This window comes from Euleptes europaea, chromosome 3 (assembly GCF_029931775.1).
Source record: "Euleptes europaea isolate rEulEur1 chromosome 3, rEulEur1.hap1, whole genome shotgun sequence".
NCBI lineage: Eukaryota > Metazoa > Chordata > Lepidosauria > Squamata > Sphaerodactylidae > Euleptes > Euleptes europaea.
The window spans coordinates 58,542,936-58,568,524 of NC_079314.1; the positions used below are offsets into that span (position 1 = coordinate 58,542,936).

Here is a 25,589-nt window from a genome sequence, read left to right on the forward strand (position 1 = left end):
TTGTTATAAAAGGTTTATCACTTTTAACACCCTTGTAATGACCTATGCCCTGAATGACCCCCAAACATATAAAGACTAGTGGTACATTTTTTGTTTTGTTTAAGGTGTACAAGAGTCTGTTTGTTATGTACCAAGTACTCTAGAGAACAACCAGCCCAGTGTTTACGAGAACCATTTTCTTCAGCCTGCTGAATTTAAGTTTCAACAAGAAACAAAGCTATAAAGGCATTTAGAAAAATCCCTTCTCTTAACATTCTGACTTTCTGCACCACCATATATACACAAAATTCCACATCACAGCTCTCGTGTACAGAACGTGCAAGCAGAATGCCAGCTGTATTATAAAATCCTTCAAAACCTTTGTTGCTGGAATTTGTTTGAAGACCGAATGATTGTAGAATGCCTGCTGCTTAGAGAAAATGGTTGGAGAGTACAAATGTCTGCATATGTTTGCCACTGGAACAATCCATGGCTAACTGGAAAAGTATTTATAGCACAACAGTAGTGCATAAATAATTTAGATACAATATTAAAACACAACTAGCAAAATTAAGTCAACATTTTATGACAGCTAAACTGATCCTTCTTTGACCATTTGCAAAGAAGCGTCCCACCCCAACTCCTCTCAACCCCCCCACCCCACCCCAGTAGCACAAAGTTTTCTACTGATGTGGACGGGACGTTTATTTATGCCTATTGCCTCTCCTCTTCATCGCAGCTGTACATTGTGGACAGTACCATTTCCCCTTGGGAGCCTCTGTCAATCCAACACAGCCATAATGGAACCACTCGATAGGACACTGCAAGGCAAGTAATGAGAAGACATATGTCACTGCCTCCTAAGAAGCTGATGTCAGAAAACTTTCAACAGTTGTAGGTGCAGGGAAGAAGTCTGTAGCATGGCTCACTTCATTTACACAAAGCAAAAATGGAGAATAAAAATGCTAGAATTGATTGGAAGGATTTGAAAACAAAGTACAGGAAAAAAAGAAGGCCCAATATCTTTGGAAAACTTAGGTTTAATTCTTTAACAGTCTGCAAGTGCTATGGTTTCTTCTGTGTAATTATTACTCTGCCCCTCATCCTAAGGGCATGTGCCATGAGGCCTTAAATTCCGGTCCCCCCAACCAACCTCCCCTGAAGTTTAAAGCAACTTTAGAAATATCTACAGCTACAGCATTAGCAGCATTTTTTTAAAGAAAGAAGGTGAGGAAACCCTGGGATAAATTCACAATCCTCTGCATGTGCTTGCCTTTATTTTTGGGTTAAAACAGTAATTTTCAATAATGTAATTTTACATCTAAAGTCTTTTTAATCTTTTCCATACTTACATCTTGGTTATCACAGCCCACCATTTCACCATAGGAAACCTGGTTGAAAGAAAACAAAGAAAATCTTAGTATCTTCCACAAAATACTTCACTTCAAAGATCCTTCATTATCAAAGAGACATAAATGGGACACATGCCAGGTTGTCCTAGGCTGGAAATGCATTCCTGTTACACATTGGCATTTCTGTTCTTGCCTGTTTTAGAACGGAAAAAGACCAGCAGAGCATGCAAAGAACTCCCAATTTGGTTACCCAACAAATGTTTTGAGTTTCCTAGATTTTCCAGTACCATTTAAAGCATCCATTTAACACAGGCTTAATAGTCACTTCTGATGAACTGCCTAGATAAAAATAACTGTTTTCACAAGAATCAGGAGAAGATTATATTTTTCTATAAAAAGTCAACCAAACAAGGCACTTCTTATCCTCAGCCCATATTTCCTTATTTCACACAGAATTTCTAGCTTCCATTTTAAGTGAAAGGTTGTTTTGTGAGTTTTCAGAAGAAAGTCCAGTGATCTAGTTGCACACATCTGTACTATCAGAATTCACAGTGCTAACCATCAACAGGGTAGTGTGCTCTTTGTGTTCACCTGCACAGTGCATGCGATTACCGTCAAGCATATATTCAAGTAGGTACTCGTGCATATGCAATCCAGCATGGATAAGCCCCAAATGAAAGATTAGCTTGTTACTCAAAAGGCCTTTTTTTAGCTGATCCAAAGGGCATTCTGAGTGCCAATGCATATTGGATAATGTTTTATAGGGCAAGATTTAGGTTTTTTTTAAAGCAGAAATGCATCTATCTATTTAGAAAGATTGTATGCTGCCTCTCCAGAAAACTGCTCAAGGCTATTCACAATGAAAACAACAAAACAAAACAAGCCACGTCAACAACTGCAACCTGAAATGATAGTAATAAAATAGTTCTTGGGCTAGAAGCAAAGCAACAACAACAAAAAAACCCAAGGAGTCCTATCTTTTTTTTTTAGCTAAAAACTTGGATTTTAAAAATGCTTTGGCCTCAAGGGGGAGGGCACTGCAAAGATGAGGGACTGCCACAGAAAAAAGCCCATTCTCTGGTTGCTACTCATCTTACATCTGCAGGTGGGATCACAGGGGGCTGGACTGAAGGACAGAATCTTAACTGATGCGCTAGGCAACATGAGAGGATGCAGTCCTCCAAATATCCCTGTCCACAGCCTTTTAGGACCTTAAAGGACCAGCACTTTTTCTGGAGCCAAAGCACCAAGCAAGATATATGTCAAAGTGAATATAGATGTGCTGGAGTGTATGAATGGGCATGAACACCATGGAAAGCGGCAAAGAGACATAAAATGTACCAGTTAGTAGCTAGACGACCTTCTTTATACAGCTTCTGGAATCAGACCCTTTAGCATTTTTGAATTGTCTGGGTGCAACCAGATTTTTCATTCAGTCTCACACAATTCTCTTCCTTACTGCAACTCCAACCCACATAGCTTTTGTATGAGCAGGTCCCTTGATCCCTGGAAAGCCCTTTTTTGGTGGTCAAAGGGGACCCCCTCCTTTCTTTTTCACCAGTGGAAAAGCTGGTTGGCTCCATTCCATACACCAAATGATTTTGATCACAAGGGTCTGGCTTATTTTAGGATGCTTATGCATTTTGTAGTCTTAGTGTTAACATTACAAACTGAAGAGCCTATTACATCACATCTCCCATTACCTGAGACAGTCTGCTCTCAGCAAATGAGCCTGCTAAATCATACTGTCATATCTGAAGCACCCTCTACTACGAGCAGAATGTTTCATATTCTATTCTATGTCATACTGGACAGGATTTACCTGATTGCAAATACAGTAGCGTGGCTCGTTAGGATCATATGTCCAATCAACCTGGTTATTAGTATCAGACTCAGGTATTACTGCCGTTTGCTGAGAGAGTTCCTGTGCTAGAGCAGAGGATGAGGAACATGACGACAAAGAGGAAGACGAGGAAGATGATGAAGACTGCTGACTTGAAGATTTGTTATTGTTTCTGAAAAATAAACATATGCATGACCAAATATTATTTTTCATCCTCTGAATAATGATATGAATGCTGAAACTATGAGAACACTACAATTGAATTTTAAGAAGCTTTACAATAAAGTACATTAGTATAAGCATTTTTAGCTTTAGCAGCCGCAACAATTCAGTTAATTTTCAAAATATAATATACAGAATTTGCAAAGCAGGTAGTATTATAGTATTTAAAAAAATGCTTTCTCCCCGTGTTGAATAAAATTCTACAGTAAGACATGTGCCCAAGATCAGAAGCTTCATATTAAAAATACCTTCATGTTTTGATAGGTGAATTCATTCTATACTTCTCAACAATCCAACTTAATTCCAGAGCAAAGCTCTGCATATTTAAGCCATATTACAATTTCTTAAAGGATCAGGAACATTAGCTCACTGTATTCTTTAAAGGGTTTCTGCTACTCTTTCAGCAGCAGTTATGTTAGTCTAAATTCACTCTGCATAAAGTCTCAGATCCAATCAAATCCCTTCTTGGTCTGGACCATCTGAACAGCTAGTCTAGAATATGCCAATATCTTTGCAGATCTTTTATTAAGCTTTTCCATAATGTTTCAACCCCTCTACAGCAAATTCACAGATGACAACATTTAAAGGATCCCTTTTTCCTCTATGGAACACTTAAAATAAGCTTGACTTAATACTTCATGTAGTTTTTATTTAGCAATACTAGCCATATTAGTCTTGACTCTTGCCTTCCTTAGCTTTTAAAAAAGATTTCTTCTGCTCAGAACAGACATGCCATGCTGATGAGCTACAACAATGAGATGAGAAAGACTAGCAACCAGACCTGACAGCTTGGCTCTATGCTAAACAGTACCGAGCCACAAAGACTAAAGAGTGGGGCTTAGTTCCTTCTAAATTTAAGACCTGGGACCAAACTATATGGTACGGTGTTCGTGGGGCCGATCTACAGACTTCACTGCATTTTAGAGAATTCGGCCATTTACAAATGCTGAGAGGGCTTGATCCACAGTGCAGAGGGACCAGATAATCTTGTGCCCCCCCCCACCTTTCCAAGCATTTCAGAACTTTAAAAGGCATGGGGGGACCACACAAGATCACCTGGTGCTGCTGTGCTGCAGCTGCTGCATTTCTAAATGGCAAAATTCTTCTCTAAAATGGCGTCAGTGATTCCGTAATGTCTAGTTTGTCCCTCAGTGACCATCTAACACCAGGGGAAAAAAGAGCAGAGGAGGGGGGAGCGAATCCATCCATGGGTGGTTAAATATATTTCTCTGCTCCATCCTCAGGAAGAACCCTGCCTTACCAAGAATCTGTTATAAATGATTGTTGTGTGTGCGTGCTTACACGTATGTGGGAGTGCATCTGTACATACAAGATTTTTAAAAGCTGTAGCTTGCATCACTCCAAGTACTCAGGCAGGAAATAACTCTTACAAAAATATAAAACATTGAGTTATGTTTCTTTTAAAAGTTGCTAAACATTACTGATGGTAGATTTAAGTTTCCTCCCAATTCTTAATGGAGCACAGCAGAAGAGCAGTAACCATTTTCATTAACTCACTTGCTTTTTCGGCCACTCCGAGAATCTGTGGTTGAAGAACTCAATGTCTGCGACAATGTAGATGCCAAAGCAGATGACGAATACCCAGCTGCATCCCTGGATAATGAAAATTCTCTTCCAAGTTGGAAGTCATTGTTCTTAAAGGCTTCATAACTCGCTTTTAGGCTAGACGTTCTCCTTCCTTCCTTCATCTAAAAGAAAACAGTAATATTAACAGAGTGCACTATCATTTACTAATATTATAAACACACTTTGGATTGTAACTAGTACAGCATGCAGAGTGTAAACTAGTTTTCACGAACATCATGAAATCGTGTCCTTGTTTGGAACCCTGCACTATCTCTATGCCCACCGTTTCCCAGAAACATTGTGTTTGATCCAGATGAGCTTTTCCACTCACACAAAGCACTTCTGTCACTGGATCAGAACATTCCTCACCCCACCCCATTGCAGCCCACTGAACTCCCTGAAGTACTGCTCCTGGGGGACAGGGGACCCTCTGGAACAGCAAGAAGGGTTTCTGCAGCAGGAACAGGGAATTGGTGGAAATTACTCCACCCCTTCTGTTAGCAGAAAATTTAGTCTTGATCCAACCCGGTAATGACAATACCCATGGCTCCTATACCTCATGCCATCTGCAATGGGATTTTGATCTCACATGTGAACAAGACTGCAGCTTAAGCCTCTTTAAACACTTGGAATGTGCAGCTGGAAATTTACTAATCACAATCCAACTGAAGCCATACTTCATTTTGAAACATTCCTAATACAAATACAATTATTTCCAAGGTTTGGGAGATAGGAAGTCTCCTGATCTGATTGTTATTCTAGTGCTTTGTTGTTTGGTTTCATTTTTCCAGGCAGGTGTCAGAAAGGACAACAGAAAGCTGAAATAATGACTCAGCAAACACATGCATGATAGGGATGTTTTCCAAGCAGAATAATTAGCCCACCTCCCCACCAAGGATTATTTTGACTGGCATTTTGATGCAATTTCAGCCAATCATTGGCTATGTCTAAAAAGCATTGGAAGAACTTTTCGAGTCCCATTTGCTTAAGATATTCCATCATCTGGGGCTATGTGAGTGCTAGGTAGGCAAGGAAAAGGCTTTTCTTATACAAGACATGGGGTGGAAACAGAGAGTGCAGGCTTCCCCCCTCCATAGGTAGCTGGACTGCTCTGATTTGTGAGGGGGAGTAAGAGGCAGAAGCTACAGTTTCCCCTCATAATAGGTAAGCAATGATATCCAGCCCAATCGTCTCCACAAGGGACAGATTCTACTGAACATACTAGGAGACAGGCATGGCAAACTGAGAAGGGGGAGAGAGGCACAAGAGCTATGGTTCCATTCCACCTCACCCTATTACAGAGAAACAGTACTAGCCAGCCTCCATGACAGAAGGAAACACTTTGCTTTAGTAGGTGGCAGGCTGAGCTATGAATTTTGCCTGCCCAGCATTCAAAATAGTATAAGTACATGTACTGGGAAAACAGGCAAAACCTAAGGCTTCTATAGTACAAAGTACACACACAATCAGATTAGAAATAAGAGATCAGTGATGAGGATCAGTCCATCTTACTATGTGAGACAGACCCTCTGATTCATGATCTGCGAAGTCTCAACATATGTAATTTTAACTAAAGGCACTAAGCAGTTCCCCAATAGAAAATCAATCCTTCTCCGGCTGCTATTAGCTCCAGTAGGGGAAAAAAAGACAAGCAGCCCCCTTCAATCATATTTAAAGAAAGCCTGAAGTGGTGGCAGTAGCATTGTGTATTGGTTCACAGCTGCTTCTGATCTGAGGTCAGTTTTCATTGTGTTTTTATGTCCCTGGGCTTGTTTGTTTTTAATATTGATAATATTTAACTGTATACCACCTCGAGCAGGACTGTGGAGGATTCATAAACATCTCCTAAATACTAAATAATAACCAAATCCCATCTCATACTATGCCTTACTACAGTACTTTCAGCATATTTTCCCAGTTTGAGACTTTCAGTACTAGAGTCAGGCTGGGAAAAAATACTGAAAGCCAGTTAAGGGAGGGAAAAGTATAATCGTGTGAATGTTGCATGTTTGTTTAAAAACTGACACAACCCTCCACTTCATCATCCCAATAAAGTAGGATACATTCAGTGATAGGTTAATTAACACCCAATGTGCCTGCCATGCAAGTGAGAATTTCAATTAGCTATAGAATGGGAATTTCCCCCCCTATCTGCATGAACTATGGCAACTAAGAATTTTAGTACAACTGGATGTAGGGGATAGGTGGTTACACCTTGAAAACACATTTCCCACTGAAACCAATGGAAATGACTATTGATTTCTGAATATGACCAGCTTTAGCACCAATATTAAAGAATCCAACACTAGCTTTTAAAATAATAAATTACCTGATTCATATTTTTTTGCATACCTCTATTTTGTGTCAGTCACTGAAACAGCAAAAACCTACTTTTCTTTAGGCTCAGGCTGCAATCAAATGCCAAAGAGTTTCAGCATATAAGAAAGGGTATCAATGAAAATCTATGGCCACAAATGTATGCATTCTTTCTTTGGAGTAAGTCCTGCTGAAGATGGTGGGACTTCTAGGCACCAAGCATCAGAGAGAATGACAGTACTTTTAAACTGGTAGTAACAATTCAAATTGAACGAAAGACGTTCCCCTCCAACTGCAGACATCTGGTGACAGGTACTTAAAAACATAGCTTAAATTCCTTACCTGTGCTGTGGCTTGCACGGCCTGAGCTGCTGCCATGGTAATAGCACCAGCTCCAGCTCCTGAAGATAATGAGCCCAGGTTATACGATGCCAATGGCTGAGAGGAATTTGCATTATATGCACTGTTGGATGAGGATGATGAATTACTGTTTCGACACCCTTGATGAACAAAGGGAACATATTTATATAGTCCAAAGTGAAAACTAAAAGTAGATCTAAAAAAGCTGAAAACCAATGGTATCTACCAATGAAACCGAAGGCTGCAATTAAGTAATAAGGTACACTGTTTTGGGCGAATCCTTGGCACTGCTTTCTCCATCAATATTTATCCATTTGTTTACTTTTTCTCCACTGGAATGAAGCGTAAGAATGCTGTGAGGAAAGAGAGCGACTAACCTCACATCAGTAAATCATTAAATATGAATAAGAAAGCAGAGCTGGTACCCATATAGGATACAGGACAATCATTTTAATGAGGATGATAAACTAGAAATACATGCCCACAAAAGTGCAAGGACTTGAAAACTAAATTAACATCAATAATATAATCACTATTTTTTTTCTCATGCCAGTGGAATTACTATAGAAATTGAACTAAAAAGATAATCATATGCAACCTAAATGTTTCTGCACAATTAAAAAAATCCCCAATAGATTATATATCTGATTTGCTTGTAGGTCAAGTCACTCGCACTTTCTAGAGTATGCAAGTCAAAACAGTATAATGATGAATATCTTTTTTAGAAAGAAAATGTGCAACATCGAAAATTTTTAAAAACATGCTTCAAAATATTTTGTGCTTCTGAACAAAACAAAAATTGGAAATCTGTCATAAGGAGGCAATCTGGTTTGTACTACCTCAGTCACTCACTATACCAAAGGGGTCAACCCCATGTGGATGGTCTGCCTGCCAAAAGGAGCCCAAGGAGAGATTTCTGTATATTGGTCAATGGAGTGGAGAAGAAACTCTTGCTTTAAAAGATCTCCTGCAACCTCCAAAGAGATGTGGTGATCAAAAACAGAGCAGGCAATTACCTTCATGCCAGCTATAAGAGAATCCTGGCAGCACAAGTATAGACTACACACACAGGCTCTTAATCAGTGTAAGCCAGTGTGGTGTAGTTGTTACAGTGTCAGACTAAGATCTGAGAGAACCAGGTTTGAATCCCCACTTTGCCATAAAAGCTTTCTGGGTGACCTAGGGCCAGTCACACACTCTCAGCCTAACCTACTTCACAGGGTTGTAGTTGTAAGGATAAAAGGGAGGAAAGGAGAATGATGTCAGTCACTTTGGGGAGAATGGTGGGGTATAAATGAAGTTAGGTAAGTACATAAATAAATGCAGGTTAGCAGGCTGAAGGGAAGCAAGGGGCCTAAAAGGAGAAGACGGAGAGCTGATCTCAGGATACACATACCCAATCCATATTTTTCTAATCACAGGAAAGTAAGGAGAAACTTCACAATTTACAAGATTAAACAGAACTGGCTCTCCAGAGGCCAGGTCATACTTCTGATAACATTATGCATTTAACTTCAAAGAGAGGAAAAAGAGAAGGCTATTCATAGTGTAAAGGACACTGGGGAAGCACCTCTTCTAAGGCCAATTTCCTCCCCCATAAAAATGCCACTGCTTTTTCTGCAGAGGCAAATACAGCAATGTCACCAGAGGAGCTAATTTTCAGAAACAGTTTTGTCAGCGATCGACTCTTGTACTTATGAATACAAAATGTTATCCTCCGGAAGTCCAAACAGCATGTACCTCCTCCCCAAATTTACTACGTTCCACCAGCTGAATTTCACACATACTTACACTTAGCTGTTGTGTTTATGTTTTCAATGTCTCTAAGTTGTTAACTGTAAGTCTTGTGCTCCTAAATTTTTTTTTTTGGGGGGGGGGGAATGTACCTGGCTTTCTTCCAAGAAGAAACAATCCTATCACTGAAGATAGGAAAAGACTATCTATAAATAATCACTTTTGAAATTTAAATTACCTGCTGCATTTTCTTTAGAGGCATCTGAAGTGAGAGTTGATAGAAGGGCTTCAGACTTAAACTTCTTTTCAGGGACGTGATCTGCTGTTGCATGGTGAGATGAGGGATTATGCTTCCTTTCTAGATTCAGACACAAACAATACATTAACCCAATTGAATACTGAAGGTTTATAAATACAAAACACTTTCTTGATTACAAAGGGACAAAAACAAAACAAAACAGCAAAGTTTGGGTACTCTACAAAAAGAACCCTAGTGTGGTTTCAAGGACTATTTTCAAGACATTATATCAAATTTTGGTGGTGGTTTAAGGAAAGACAGGTTGCTTGTATGACTGTTGGTTCACGAGAGGAATTCTTTTTTTTACTTTAATCAACAACAGAAGCTAAAATGTGCAACTTACTCTCTACCGGCGTGTGTGAATGAGCATGATGATTATTCAGTGGTTGTGACGGTGTATCCAGTTCCAAAGAACCTATGGAAAGAACAGTTTGCAAGAGTGAATTATAGCAATGTCAATCTCAAAATTGGCAGTTTCATTCGCCTATGCCATTCTTTAAAGCTCCATGTTATTCACATCTCTAAATGACTAACTGAGCAGGAACAGGCTCTCTTAAACTAAGCAAGAAGATTTCTGTACTATGTCCTGGTTTCTTATTTCGTTGAATTTAAAACTAATGGTAGTGTCAGTCTTGCAAAGACTGCTAAAGATATTAAAAGCAACCATACTAAGGGCCTGCCTAAAATAGAATCAAATATTTTTATTCTCTGTGCAGCTCCTTTACAAGATAGTATACACAAATGGTTCCAAATTAGGCTTTTAACTGGCATCCTATGACAAATTTGGGATATAAACTAAAAACGAGCAAATAAAATCTCTATTGATCTTTATTACCCCTGAATTTATTTTCATGTTTGTTCTCATATTTTGGAATACTGAATAAACACTGAAGAGTACTTTTAAACAATTAATTTAAAATAGATTTTAATGATAATCATATTATTCTCCTCTCATCCATTTTATCCTCACAGCAATCAACACTCTGAGGTAGGTTATGGCTGAGAGCATGTCACTATACAACACCGCCTCTCTAAGCAATAAGCTCCTATACAACGTCCTATAAAAATCTGTTTTTTAAAAAATGAGACTATAAGCACACTTCACAGAAGTAAACCCAACCTAAATCAACAGAACTTATTTTCCTGTACTGAACAAGATGCAGACTGATCCTGCACTGAGCAGGGGTAGGACTAGATGGCCCTTATGGCCCCTTCCAACTCTATGATTCTAAGAAATAGAAGGGATAAATCCAAAGTGGTATTTATTCATATTTTTAGAATGATAGTTCAAGATTATTCAAGTGGATAGCATTTATGAAGGCATTTTGCTTCCAGATTCTGGATGTATACAAACCACAGAGCTAGGATTTATTCTGACCCTGCTTACTAAGATAGTTAGACCAGGTATAACAACTATTTGAAAAATGATACTCAATGGTCCTATGTTATTACAACAGTGAAAGGGAGATTATCTAGCTAATGAACGGCCCCTACTTCTTATACATGTTTTATTACTTGGTCAGAATTGTTGTTTTTTATATTTGGAATTGTTGTACTTTATGGTGTGTATTTTAAGAATTTATATAATTGAGGAAGGCCTATCAGCCGAAATGCATCTGGTTTGAATGGACATTTTTATGATTTACAATGTATTAAAGCTTTGTTAATTTTTTGTATATAACCTATTGTTAGTCGCTCTATTGTTAGGTTTTTTGTCAACTTTCTTGGTTACCTAATGTTTCTGGGCTGAAGTTCTTTCTTCTCCTTTTGGTTTGGGCATTTTGCACAAAACAAGATGACTGTCCATATTTACAAGTAAATAATGAAAATATAAAACATACCACACACAAATAGACATCTCTACTTCTTAAAATGCTAAGCCCCAAGAAATCAAGCATACTAGTAGCTGCAACTTAAAGGAGTACATTACAACAGCTATTTTCTGGATTATCAGTTTCTGCGAAACAACTTTTTAGCGACTGGAAAAAAAATCACATATACTTACGCCTCTCCAATATTTCTGTAATCCCAGCATTATCTGCCTCAAGTTCCATTTTAAATTTGGCTAATTCCTGGTCTAATTTTCTTAAATGACGATCTACCTGATTTAAAAACATAATAAAAAATTTAAGCCAGTTTGCAACCAGACAGTTTCAGAAAATCAAAACACTCATTTGGATCCAACCAACATTTTCGTGGATGAAAAAGGGAGGCGTGGTCACCTCTGAACAGCCAAAGAAGATCACAGGACCTTCATGGACAAAAGCCACGTCATCAAATGGCATCTGTAGTAAGGCGGAAAACTGGGCAAGTCTGAGTGAAAAAGCTGGCTGGATCCCATCCACTGTGAACAGGTCCTGGAAGCCATAATGTCCCTTTGTTGTTGCCCCCTCCACAAGCAATCAGTACAGACTGAGTATCCCTTATCCAAAAATCCAATATCCAAAATCCAAAACTTTTTGAGCACTCACAAAGGGTAATAAAATGGCACGTGTGTAGGCTGGACAAGCCAATGGCAAGTTCCCCACGATGCCCCACATGCACAAAATTATTAAAAATATTGTATAAAATTACCTTCAGGCTATGTGGTTGGCCACTGTGTGAACAGACTGCTGGACTTGATGGGCCTTGGTCTGATCCAGCAGAGCCTTTCTTATATTCTTATGTGCATAACATAAATGAATTTCATATTTAGACTTGGGTCCCATCCCCAAGGTATCTCATTATGTATATGCAAATATTCCAAAATCCAAAAAACGCAAAATCCAAAACACTTCTGGTCCCAAGCATTTCAGATAAGGGATACTCAACCTGTATTCACTGTATACACGCATGTTCTATTTAGCCATCTTAGCAAACAGACATCATCATCTTCCATTGTCTATCTTACATTTAAAGTTCTCTAAACTCATGGCCATCATCAATTTACTAAGTTAATTATGTACTGTACAAAAAACCTGATTTCATCTGCCTTGACGCCGTTAAAATAAAAAGATTACACTGAAAAAGCTTCTTCCTTTTGTAATGATGATCAAGTGGCTAATTATACTGAACAGATTAAGTCTAGCTGAATGAATTTAAACAATTATGTGTACTATGAATGGTTGCAAACTACAGCTGCGATAAAAACTCACCAGCATACAACTAGTTTCACATGCCCATGTTGGCTTTGGACTTATTAAAGGGAAAAAACCCTCCCTACCCCAGGCCCCTGCCTCATTGCAAACTGCTTTTGAAAGTGAGAGACTTGCTAAAAGCAGTTTGTGATATGACATGGGGGGAGGGTAGCATACATGTTTGATGTTAAAAAACAAAGAAGTCAGATCTCACTGGGAGCACCAAGGCCTTGAGCCTGTCTAAAGTAGTTTTCTGAAAATCAGCCTACAATTTTCAATGGACTGCAACACTAACAGTAAGGCACACTGTATTCAATGGGTCTAACTCCCAGTTTAACAGGCATGAGATTGCAGCCGTAATCCTACACACACTTACTTAGGAATAAGCATCACTGGCCTCACTGGGACTTACTTCTGAGTAAACATACACAGGGCCTGGTTCTTGCTTGTGTTGCTCTCTTAGTTGTTTATGTGTGTGTGTGAATTGCCATCAAGTCGCAGCCGACTTATGGCGACCCCTTTTTGGGGTTTTCACAGCAAGAGACTAACAGAGGTGGTTTGCCAGTGCCTTCCTCTGCATAGCAACCCTGGTATTCCTTGGTGGTCCCCCATCCAAATACTAACTAGGGCTGACACTGCTTAGCTTCTGAGATCTGACGAGATCAGGCTAGCCTGGGCCATCGAGGTCAGGGCCTTAGTTGTTTATACCAGTCTGTTAAAGATCACAATTGTGCATACAAACCAGTTAGTACATAATTGAAAAGAGGTTTTTAAACAGAAAAACATATTACCAGTTATACTCTACACACACACCAAAGTGTTAGACATCAAGGGAAGCAAGCATTAATGTTTTTAAAGTCTGTAAACTAAAGCCCAGCATATATCAAGTATAAGTTCTATTTTACTTACTAACTCATAAATTTGATTGGCCAACTGTACTTTTTCATCAGCATCTTCCAGGGCTTTATAATAATCCTGAATGGGAACAGTAAAAGTAAAATGTCTTCAGAAATCAATTATAATAATTATTACAAAGTTTGGCTAACATTTTAACATCAAAATGCCTGATGAGCAATACTTTATGAAAAACCTTCAACGAGAGTATCAGATTACATAGAAAAAATAATTTGTAAGAATTATAATTATATTTCATCCACTTCTTTTTGCATTCTCTTCGTTTATATACTGTGATAATGCTGAGATGTACAAATGAAATATGGTACACAATTCAGAGCAGTGTTCTATACTTCAAATTCAAAATCCACCTTGATCCTTGCACCATGTTTCTAAAGAGCAGGAAAATTCAATACACACTGCAGTGCAATATCTTCCTTGAAGACTGAGACTTTAGATTAGAAGACAGTGTGCCCATTTGGTTCAACGTTCCAAGTGTGAAGCTTCAAGGTTGGGGAGGGAATCAGGCAAAAAATTCAGGGAGTCAGTTCAAGCAAACAATCACAAAAAAGAAAAATTGAGTTATGCTTTAAATCCTAAGCCATGCTTCCACTTGAGTTGTACCCTTTTCTTTTGTGGGAGGCATTCCTCTACAATTGTACATGTCCCTCAAGCATTAGGTGCTTCCGCAATGCTAGACCATAATCTTGAAATAAACTTTTTAGCATCAGAGCAACACTTTCCACAGCAGAGGACTGCCCTTGTAACAGACATAAGGTAGCAGAAGCAAAACTAGGGATCAAAGTCTACGGTCCTACAGAAGGGGGACCAGTTTTGCGTGATTTCATGGCTTCCACATAAAAATGCCAAATGCCTGCTTCTTGGAGGCAATCCCCCACCAAAGGGCCCTCCCTCCTGTCCTCGCCTCTTGGGTCAGTGGGAGAAACAGCAGGGACAGAAAATGACATCGGGTTACATAACAACATGTCTGGGCAAAAACCCAGACATGATATCAGACGAGGCTCTATGGAAACTCTATGGTAATACCAGAGGTTCTAGAGCGTTGGCCAACACACTGAGACTTCAGAACATAGACTGATGTCTGCTGCCTGGCATCCTTTCTCCCACACTACTCAGATGAGGCAGTTTGCATGAGAAGCGTTTCTTCAAGTCAGCTGCAGGCATATTGTCAGAACTGACTCAGTCTTTTTTGGGGGGGGGGTATTTGACTAGTTTTTGCCTTACTCTTACCTTTTTAATTGAAGTCATTTGTTCTTCCCTCCATTCCGGTTTGTTTTTCTTTGCATTCATAAAAAATTCATTTACTCTTTGCTCCAGTTGATCCATTGCATCTTAAACACACACAGAACATTACAGGATGTTTATTTATCTGCCACAGATTATAGGTAAATACATTTGCAAGCATTTATTAGCAAAATGAACACCATGAATGTTCATGAAATACAAATTACCATAGAAGTCAATAGCACTCACTCCCAAGTAACTTGGAAGCTGGTTTTACTAAAAAACACCCCCCCAAAAAAACTTATTTCTTAGAAATATGTTTATGATTGACGTGCCTTTCCTTAAAATCAACAGCAAAGAGATCTACTCCATCTTAGGATTCTTAACCAATGACTTCACTACATAGAGCAATTAGGAAAATGAATGCACCAGCAGAACATAATCAAGATTGTGGCCCTACACAGACTGACTTGGAAGTAGCCCCCATTAAGCACACTGTCAGTGCGATCCTAAAAACACATTTCCGGGAGTAAGCCCCGTTATTGATCTGAATCGGATTTTAAGTAGAACTGTTTAGATACTGGCATAGTATCTTGAGGATTCCATGAAGAATTCCATGGGGATTCCAATACAGTGTACACGTACTCCTCTGGACACAGCGAGTCCACACTAGTGCTTTTTTTATCAGAAGGGTATGCCAATGTTCCCTTAAGAAGAGATTTATTAATAACATGAAACTAGAAACAAAATAAATAATTTGCATGTGTGTGTATGTATAAAGTGCCGTCAAGTCACGGCCGACTTATGGTGACCCCTTTTGGGGGTTTTCATGGCAAGAAACTAACAGAGGTGGTTTGCCAGTGCCTTCCTCTGCACAGCAACCCTGGTATTCCTTGGTGGTCTCCCATCCAAATACTAACCAGGGCTGACCCTGCTTAGCTTCTGAGATCTGACGAGATCAGGCTAGCCTGGGCCATCCAGGTCAGGGCAGATAACTTGTAGTAGAGCCTTAACCATATTAACTTAGAAATATGATTCACAGAACACAATAGGATTGAATTAAGGCTGCAATCTTATGCTTGCATAATACAGGGAATACATTCATTATTGAATTTTTTTAATGTTGGTATTCTTTTGTCTTACAATATAGGTTTTATGAAGATACAAAGGTAAGCAAGAAATTTCAGCCTTACTGAATTTGTTTGTGGGCTCTCAAGTTCTTTGTACATGAACCACTGTGCCACACAGTAGCTTCAGAGGCAGATCAGGTTTACCTCCTTTTCATTTAAAAAATGGTTTGCCTCTGACAAACAGCTAATTGAAAGGATAATTCTTTAACGGGCACATCAAAATAGGCCCTGGGACAGGTATTTTGTAAACCAAATTTTTGTTTTGTCACTTTATGAATTCATCCTTGCTCTGAAATAGCCAATATACACACAAAATCTAGAGACTACTTTCAGTTCCTTCCATTTCCTAGACCTGTATGTTGGTTACTGGGTCCATTTCCTGTGATGATGAGCAGGTTCTGCCAATTTATAGCTGAGTGTACGAAGGCTATGGAGACATTTCTCCTTGGAGTTGTTCCTACTTCCAATTCTTGTATAAGAAGCGTACGCATCATTCTACAGGCTGCTTAGAACCCATTCTACTTTCTACCTGTATTTGTTTAATCATCCATATGCTCTATAAATCCCCCCTCCTATTTTTGGCCCTTTACCATTTCTTCTCCATTGTACCTATAATGTAGGGAGGCTGGGCTTTAAGAGCATTTGCAAAGGAAAAAACATGGTCGGTGAAGGTGTCTGACTACAGAAGCTGAGCTGAGAACTGAAGGATTAGTTCTGCTGCTGGGACAGAGCCCATCAGATCCTAGAAACTATAACGGTAGTTTGCAAATATGTTAACAAGGAAAAGACTGCATTGCTTCAAATAGGGTAAGGTTCCTTTGATTCCTATACCGGTTTATCTGTTTCAGGACAAGAAGAGATTGTTCACATGCCACAATTTGTCACTTTCTGCAGATAAAATATTGTGCTGGAATACTTACATGCAAAAAACGTGAATGTCAGTGTATGAAGACCTGTGTCAAAAACGTGTCTGTAAGTAGAACTGTGACTCTGCTACACTGCGTTCTTATGTCTTTATAAAAACCTATAGGACTGTATATGTCTGACAGAAAGCATGCTTGTTACGTGTTAGACTGCTTCTAGTTTTTCACAGGAATACAGGTACCTTGGCAGCATGAACATGCAACAAAACGCAACAGTGGGTGAAGAGTTTCATTGTTTTGATTGGCATACCGCCAGTAACTGTTACTGGCCCTCATCCCTGGTTTTGGTGTTATGTTGAACTATTTTATAATTTTAAATGTTCTTTTTAATTGTTCAAATTTTTTAATGTCTTTATGTGCACCACCTTGGGGACCCCGATCGAACGGAAAGGCAGCAAAAAAATGTTTAAAAACAACAATATGAAAATACTCCCTTGCCCAGGCTTGTGTGGAAAAGTGGGTAATTACAGCATGTATGTGTGCATATAGATACACTTGTAATACCTCATTCTCTCAGTTATAATCCCTACATCCCAGGATCAGGAATCATTACTTGGATACACTTTCTTAAGTTATATCCAATGTAAAAACTCTTCATTTATATTGTAAAAAGGTTACTGCCAGTGCAATTCTAAAAATAATCTCAGTGAAATCTTGAGATTAAGTGCCTTTAGGTAGATCTGTGTAGGATTCTGAGTAGACCTCTCAGTGAAATGTCAGACTGTGTTATTCACAGCGCAATCTTACAGAGATACTCCAGTTTAAAACCACTGATTTCAATCAGGGTTGGACTGGAGTAACTCAGCAAAAGATTGCGTTGTAAATGTGATAAGAAACCCCACATGGATCATGCTGCAAAGTCTCTCTGGAAAAGTGGTATATAAAAACGAGACATGTTTACTTGGAAGCACAGGTATTACTGAGTTCAGAGGAGCTTACAAATTATTAAACACTGTGCCACACATAACTGCTGTAAATGATAAATATTACTCTTACCGCCACTTGGCAGTAAGAAGTTTAATAAAATAATGTTACTTTTACTGCCGCCTACTAAGCGCTCTCTTAAGCCTGCTTTACTCACGAAAGAGCTCAACGGGACTTTCTTTTATCCTGCTTAGAACGCAGCCTCCTTCACCGGGAACTATGTAAAACTCGCCGCCACCATCACCACTCATACGAGTCCCCGGCGGGCGGGCCTCCCTCCACCTAACTTCCAGGCTAAGGCTTACCCCTTTCTCTTCCCTCCCCTGCTGGGCTGCGCATGAGCTTAAGCGCCCTGTGGGCGGGGCTGACTCACGTACTCTGCACCTGCAGATCCATCTCGCGCATCTCTGTAAACCTGTCGCGGAGATCCATGGGAAGTTGTTCGATCACTGCAGGGAGGGGGGAGGAGAGAAGGAGCGAGTCAGTCAGATGTGGCGGCCGCCATGAAGAGGGAGGGGGAGGAGGAGAAAGGGGGAGGAGCTTCCGCCTCGCTCGCTCTCGCCGCTCCCCCTCCCCTTCGGGCCTGGCGCCCCCCCGCCGCGCCTCCCCACACAAGACTCACTCTCGAGGTAGTCCTCCAGGTACAGCATGGCGGCGGCGAGGCCCGCGCTCGGCGGGGCTCCGTTGTCCCTGCAACGAGCGAGGAGAAGGGAGGGGGGGATGGGTGGTTTCGAAAAAAAAAACACCGCCTCGTCCCTTCCAATATGGCGCCGGCACCGCCAACAACACCAGCCGCTCAACTCAGCGAAAACAACATTGGCGGCTGACGGCGCTCGCTTCGGCCGCAAGGCGATTGGCTGTCCGGGCTTCTGACGTAGGCCGTCGGCTCGTACCCTCCCGTTGCCTTTTGGGAAATGGAGTTCCGTGGGCCAATTGCGGAAGCAGGAACTACGTTTCCCACTGTGCCTTGTTCAGGGAGCTTAGAATTGTGCGCGTGTTGAGGATGCTGATTTGGGGGCTAACGGACAGTCGCCTGCCTGTTTTGCTCTCCCTGTGCATTCTCCCTACCTCTGACTTATCTGCATCTTTGCTTTACATGTGTGGGGTTCTGGGTCAAAAGACATACCGTAGCTTCCAGACAGGGCTGCATATGTCTCTAAGCACTGTCTAGAGACTAGCGACAGTTTCAAAGATTAGTACATATTAAAGTGGAAGGTCAAATTTGGGGGTTGGAATGGCTTAAGATTCAGTTGGGAGCGGATCGAAATCTAGTGATATTAACTGAAGAACGGTAGCGTGAACTCTAGAGCAATTAGGAACCTCAGCCGAGCACTACCTTGTGCTAAAATATAAACGTTCTGTTCCAAAGCTGTTGCAGTGTTTGTGCTGGCAGCTTTTGCCCTTATAACTTTACATCATAACTGGTGTCAGAAGAAGTTTGCTCTCTGAAATTCCTTTTGCTGGCCCCCACCCCCCTTTTCCTTCTGATCTTTAAATGTAAACATTTTGCCACCTTCCTCTATCCACAAAGTTGCTGTTCGAGGTGGTCTTCTCGAAATCTGATTAAGGAGCACTTCAAGTTAAGAAAATAAATTATATATCTATATAATGTTGAAGAGTCCTACTGTATGCTAATGCACAAAATAGTGAACACAGTTTTGTAACTTGGCATGAGTTAATAGCCTCTAACCAGGAAGATTTTAATTATGAACAGTTCTGGGAGTGGAGCCTGAGGAGTGGAGGTTTAGGGAGGGGAGGGACTTCAGTGCCATAGAGTCCACCTTCCAAAGCAGTCATTTTCTCCAGGTTAACTGATCTCTTGCCTGGAGATCCGTTTTAATCCCAGGAGATCTCCGGCCACCACCTGGAGCTTGGCAACCCTAGTAGGATATGGAATAGTATAGCTTGATCTCATCAGGGTCAGTACTTGGATGGGGAGGGGGGCGCCAAGGAAGACTTTGCAGAGAAGGCAATGGCAAACCACCTCTGCTCAATCACTTGCCTTGAAAATGCTTTGAGGCCACCATAAATTGGGTGTGACCAGACAGCACTTTACACACACACACACACACACGAGTGGGAAATTCTAATGCTGTTGCATTTTGCTGACAGCTGCTTTACGCATTCATCCTGCTGTTTGACAGAGTGTTTAACAAGAGAGCCGTGTTAGTGTTTCCTACCAGTAATCTAATGTTTTGAAGTGAGTGGCCTTGCAAGCAGTCTATATCTAAATTATAACTGACAGCAACAGCACATTTTAAAAGAATCATGGCGGTTCATTCCTTGTAGAAGCAGAGCAAATTATAGGAGAGCAGTGCTATATATTTCAGTTGCTGTGGAAAACCCTGCAGCAAAATCCTAATGGATGGATATAGTTTATGAATGTGCACACATCTTTGAAACCCATGAACTTGCAAGGAATGTGATTAAGACGTGGTGGTGAAAAGTGCCAACAAGTCACAGCCAAATTATGGCAACCCCATAGGGTTTTCAAGGCAAGAGACAAAGGTGGTTTGCCATTGCCTGCATTTGTGTAGCAACACTTCATTTCCTTGGTGGCCCCCCCATCCAAGTACGAGCCAGGGCTGACTCTGCTTAGCTTCTGAAATCTGGAGAGATTGTGCTAGCCTGGGGCTATCCATGTGTAAGTCATGTGTACCTGTGTATTTAAAGCCGAGTGCATATGCAGGTATTGCTTTTGCACACAACACTTTTTCTGTGAAAAACACTATTGTCACACTGATGTTTCCCTCTGAAATTATAGTATATAATGCTCTCCTGATTCAGTTGTTGGAATACCAGACTTGAGAGGAAGCTAAATCTCAAGTCATATTAGGTTATTCTTCAAGTCAAGTTATGCATTTTTTAAACGTGAAATAAAAATCTTCAAGCTGTTACGCTACCATTTTTTTTCCAGGCCTTATCTCCCTTTTCCTGCATTTACCCTCCAGCTGTGTGACACAGCCATTTTCACCTTGGCATTTCTTCTGTGTCCTGCTACTTCATACTTGCCAAGTCATCTCTCTGGCTGCTTTTAAAGAGTGCTATAAAGAATGCTAGAGCTCTTAATGCACTGTTAGTGCTTGCAGCGAGAACCAACTCTACACAAGACCAAAAAGCCCTGAATAAAAGACACAGCTATGTGAACACATCAAGTAGCTTGTGCATAGATTGGCACTGCAGTTGACCATCTGTGTGGAGGGTAGTGGTTCTTGAGCCATGTTTTGGGACCTAAAATAGAGACATGAGGCCAGGAGGGAAGAGGAGAACAAAGCGAACCCAGAGAGGAGCCTGAGATGTTTGCTGGCAAGTTTGGGTTGGCTTCTGTATAATATATAAAATGGCCATGAAATAAAGCCTGTTGCTCAGTATATAGCTTTCAATGTTAAGTGTGAAAAGAAAAGTTCAGGGTTAACTGATGTGAGATTCCTGAATTGTAAGTTTGTGAGGGAAGGAAGTAGTGTAGAGTTTCTTTGCCAGCAGGCACCAAAAAATAGAGGGAGTTTAAAAATGGATCTTGAAAAGTAGGTTTAGGAGTGGGGTTTATCACATTCCCGCACAGGGTCTTTGTGTTCACACATATGTGTTGCATGTTTGCCTGTATGTAAAATCGTGTTTCCTCTTCTTGCCACCACCCCCAGATATAAAACCCAGCCTCTTAGTAACGAGCGCCTTGGGCTATGCTGGTAAGTCTGTCTCTGAGCAAGTACAAAGTGCAGAGCTTCCAATTACCTTAGCTCCCCCCATGGGTGAATGTCCTTAGCATGTATGAACTGTCAGTGTGTCGGTGGGATTTCAGGCACAGTCTGCTTTCTTAAACAGGATAGAAGCTTTATTACCAAAGATTAAATTAAAGCACATACATGGAAAATAGCCATCACAGTAGGAGACTACAGATCTAAGGAAATAAAGGGAAAACATATGTCTGAGTTACATTAGGCTAGTTACCTTCAGATGGAGCAAATACATTGCCTGGTCACGGCATCTGGGTGAAGTGTTTGAACCCAGAACAAAGAAATCTCGCCCTCACTCCCCACAATCCATAGATAGGAATCCTGCCCCTCATGGTAGCTGCTCTGCTCTTTACCAATAAGGTCCCTTGGCATATAGCCTGTCTCTCTCCCCCTTATTGAATTTTATGATGCCCATTCATCAGATCCCCTAGGCAGGTAGGCCCCAATGGCTGAACCAAGGTTCCTGTTTTCCTGACTCTCCCCTCTTGGGAAAATAAACAGTTTGTCATGAGTTCAGGGACCCTGATCATAACCCCTGGTGCCTAGGACTGCCTATATTACTTTCAGGTCAGACTGGTTTTGCAGTTTGTATACATATGCACTTGTCTGAGTAAACATCTATATTTTTGTTTCCTCATATGAGGTTGGTAATAGTTCACAAGGCATATCATGAGCTTATTGGGATGTGGTATGATCCACCAAGGCTTTTCTTAGCTGTTAAGACAAGAAGCCAATCCTACTGGTGTGAGCAGAGTACTGACCCAGGCCGAAACATTCCTACCTTTCAACAAGACACTACTTTTTCTCTCTGTTGTGTATCTTGCCACTGACCCAGGAACACGGGAGGCTGCCCACTAGATATGCTTTCAAGAGATCAATTTCAGGATGGCAGCACGAGGACAGAGATTGTTAAGGCCCTCCTGCTCTGAAAAAGCCTCATGGGTGAGGCTGCTGCATTACTTAATTCCGCTTGCACTGAAGCAGACGTGCCAATTACTGTTGCTACTTTGGTGCAGGATTCGTTTAGAGCAAAGAGATGGGAATCCATGGCATTGGCAGTCTGAACCTTGATGTTATGTGCTGCAGAGCATGGTTTTAAAGGGTACCATCAGTTGCCAGATCCTTGTGAAGTAAGAACTGTGGATTATCAGTTTTGGAAATAAACAAGTGGTGAACCCACAAGAACTGTCAGGGGTACTTCATTTCCCCCTGTATCCCCCTCCACACAATATTTCCTTTTCCCCTTCTGGCAGCCCCCATATCCTCTCTCCTTTCCTTTCTTGCTTCTCTTCTTCCCACCCACCAATTTCCTCTACCTTCCTAGTCTTCAGCTTTTATTTGTTATTCATTTATACCTCACCTTTCTCTCCAATGGGGACCCAAAGCAGCTTACATAATTCTCCCCTCCATTTTATCCTCACAACAGCCCTGTGAGGTAGATTACGTTGTGATTGAGTTACTGGCTGAAAGTCACCTATTCATGGCAGAATGAGGATTTAGATTTTAAGTCTCACATTCCTACCCCTGTGCCATACTGGCTTTTGTGTGGTGGCTGCTGTTGAACAGTAGTAAATTGCTTAGCATTGCCACGAACCCCCTGGCAACCAGCAGGGAAGGGGTAGGTGGGTGGAGGCTTACCAGCCGTAAATTGAGGCTTTGGCCTGGTTGCCATATGTGCATTGACGTCCCTTCTGGAAGTGATGTCATCATATCGCCAACGACAGGTGACGCTCTGGTATTTGGGCAAAAACTCTATGTCTCATGTCATTGGTGACATGATGACATCACTTCTGGAAGTGACATCAAGGTGCTGATGGCAACCAGGCTGAGGTCTCAATTTAGGGCTGGTAAGACCCTTGTTGGCTGGCTGAATAGCACCAGAGGAGGGGGCCCAAAGGGGGGATGCCCCGCCCCCAGCGGGGGCCTGGCAACCCTAGAGTTGCCATGTGGTTGGTGCTGTGCCTGGGTGAGTTGGCAAAGTTGTTTGGTAGTGAGCCATTTGATGGTTGCTTCCAAGCCTGTCCCCAAAGCAGGAAGGAGAAGAGCAGCGATGGCTTGCAAGGCTAAAACATGCCCGGAAAGGGAACTGCCCCACCCCCTGTCTTTTACTGACAGAAACCAAGGCTTGAAGGCTGGCAATATTATTGTTGTTGCCTTACAATATCCACAATAGCTACTGAGATCTCAGAAGGTAGCTGTTTCTTGAAATAACAGGTGCTGCTTCTGTTATTTGGATGTGATTTAACACCCCCAATGTATTTTTTCCAGATGTTTTTGTCAAGATTACAAGTCTGTCAGTTAGTTTGACAGGTGCAGGATAGATCAGTGAGATCTAAGGATGATGTAATCAGCCTGGAAAGTACCTGGGGAGCTAGAGAAAGCTGGCCTGATCCAGCTATAGCCAGGTGGCTGATGCAATGCAGTAGCAATGCCAGGGTAATTGGATATCTACTGTGATTGGTGGTTGCAATCACCAGGTGTATATAATGAAGTGAAACCGCAGTTCTATGCGGGATGTTATGAGCGGAGAGTGTGAAGGGAGTATCTGTATATATTTCTGCACTGTACAAATAAACTACACTTTTCTATGTGGCCGTGGACTTTCTGATGGGTATCCTGGACAAGACTGCTAATCCGCTTGGCTTCCACGTCAGTTTTCTGCAAACTCAGGGCTTTTTCAGCTTTTTAGAAAGATCTGGCTTGTGTGTTCATAGTCCCAGTCTCTGGATTTAAGTATCCCCAGATGGGGCTATGTTGAGAATTAGATATATACATGGACACATGAAGCTACCTTATGCTGAATCAGACCCTTGGTCCATCAGAGTCAGTATTGTCTACTCAGACTAGCAGTGGCTGTCCAGGGTCTCAGGCAGAGGTCTTTCACATCAACTACCTGCCTAGTCCCTTTAACTGGAGATGCCAGGGATTGAACCTGGGACCTTCTGCATGTCAAGCAAATGCTCTACCACTGAGCCACAGCCCCTCCCCATAGATATGTAGGATCTGACTTGCATTACCAATCATATGATTTTTTTTCTTGTGGATAAGTCCCTTTGTATTTAATGGGGAAGGAAGTTACTCTTAGGAAAACATGTTTAGGATTGCAGCCTTAGAATAAACTTTGTGACTCTGAAGGTAATTGTAAGTAGGTCTGCTCAGAATCCTAATGTCTATTCAATGGGGCTTACTCTCCAAAGAAGTGCTCTTAGGATCACATTGTCAGCATGTAAAACAGAGCAACCTATAAATATTCCACTATTTTTAACACAGTCCAAACTTTGGACTACTTTCATAATGCAATCTGTAGAAATGACAGCCTTATGTGAAATCCAAGAAACATCATAAAATCCTGGTACAGAAATGTAATACAATAATTTGTTTAAGGGATCCATATTTCTTCGTTTGAAATGCCTTGCACACTGATGTATTTTCATATTTTGCATTGCTATTTCTGGAAATCAGTGTGTGGCTTCAACTAATTCGTTTAAAGAACAAGGGAGAGAAAGACGATGCCATTTGTCTTCACGTCTGATGCAAGCAATTATATCTTCATCCTTGTGTTAACTTCATCTACCACTGAGTCTGTTGAAATTACTTGCAGGTTTCAGCTGTTTCTTGCAGGCTACAGGATGTGACACGGTCATTGTTTACATGTGAGCCTGGAAAACTGAGCATTTTAATGAGGGCCAATGTGGCAAGCAGTAGGGTCAAAAGCTGGAAAAAAAATCTCATAAATAGGCTTCCCATACTGAGCTATGTCACTTTTTCTGAAAGAAATGGATGATCCCAGGTGGCAGGTTTTAAACTCCAAAGCTATAATCTGATGCAGAGTTGTAAAGTAGAAGCCTTATTGAACACGGCAGGACTTTTGGCGGAGTAAATGTGCATAGGAGTGTAATTTTTTAAAGTTTTTATTATATAATAAGGGAATA

The 25,589-nt window shown here is 41.0% G+C and overlaps 1 protein-coding gene and 1 non-coding gene across 3 annotated transcripts; both read right to left on the reverse strand.

Annotated features, from left to right (window-relative positions):
* Positions 1–673: 673 nt before the first annotated feature.
* Positions 674–18,767, reverse strand: ING3 (inhibitor of growth family member 3). 2 transcript variants are annotated; one of them, XM_056846244.1, is made up of 12 exons: positions 18,546–18,767; positions 18,301–18,372; positions 14,953–15,053; positions 13,717–13,782; positions 11,697–11,793; positions 10,035–10,106; positions 9,632–9,751; positions 7,642–7,700; positions 4,915–5,105; positions 3,154–3,346; positions 1,332–1,370; positions 674–800 (listed from the first exon to the last, which is right to left on the reverse strand). In XM_056846244.1, the coding sequence occupies exons 1-12, from the start codon at positions 18,571–18,573 to the stop codon at positions 684–686; spliced, it is 1,155 nt and encodes a 384-aa protein (XP_056702222.1). In that variant the 5' UTR covers positions 18,574–18,767; the 3' UTR covers positions 674–683. The 2 variants fall into 2 exon arrangements, with proteins under 2 accessions (XP_056702222.1, XP_056702221.1); XM_056846243.1 differs by having other exon boundaries at positions 7,642–7,799; positions 18,546–18,764.
* A 5,801-nt stretch (positions 18,768–24,568) lies between these two features.
* On the reverse strand, positions 24,569–24,640 carry TRNAV-GAC (transfer RNA valine (anticodon GAC)). The gene has a single exon. It is a non-coding gene; the product is annotated as a tRNA-Val (tRNA).
* Positions 24,641–25,589: the final 949 nt, after the last annotated feature.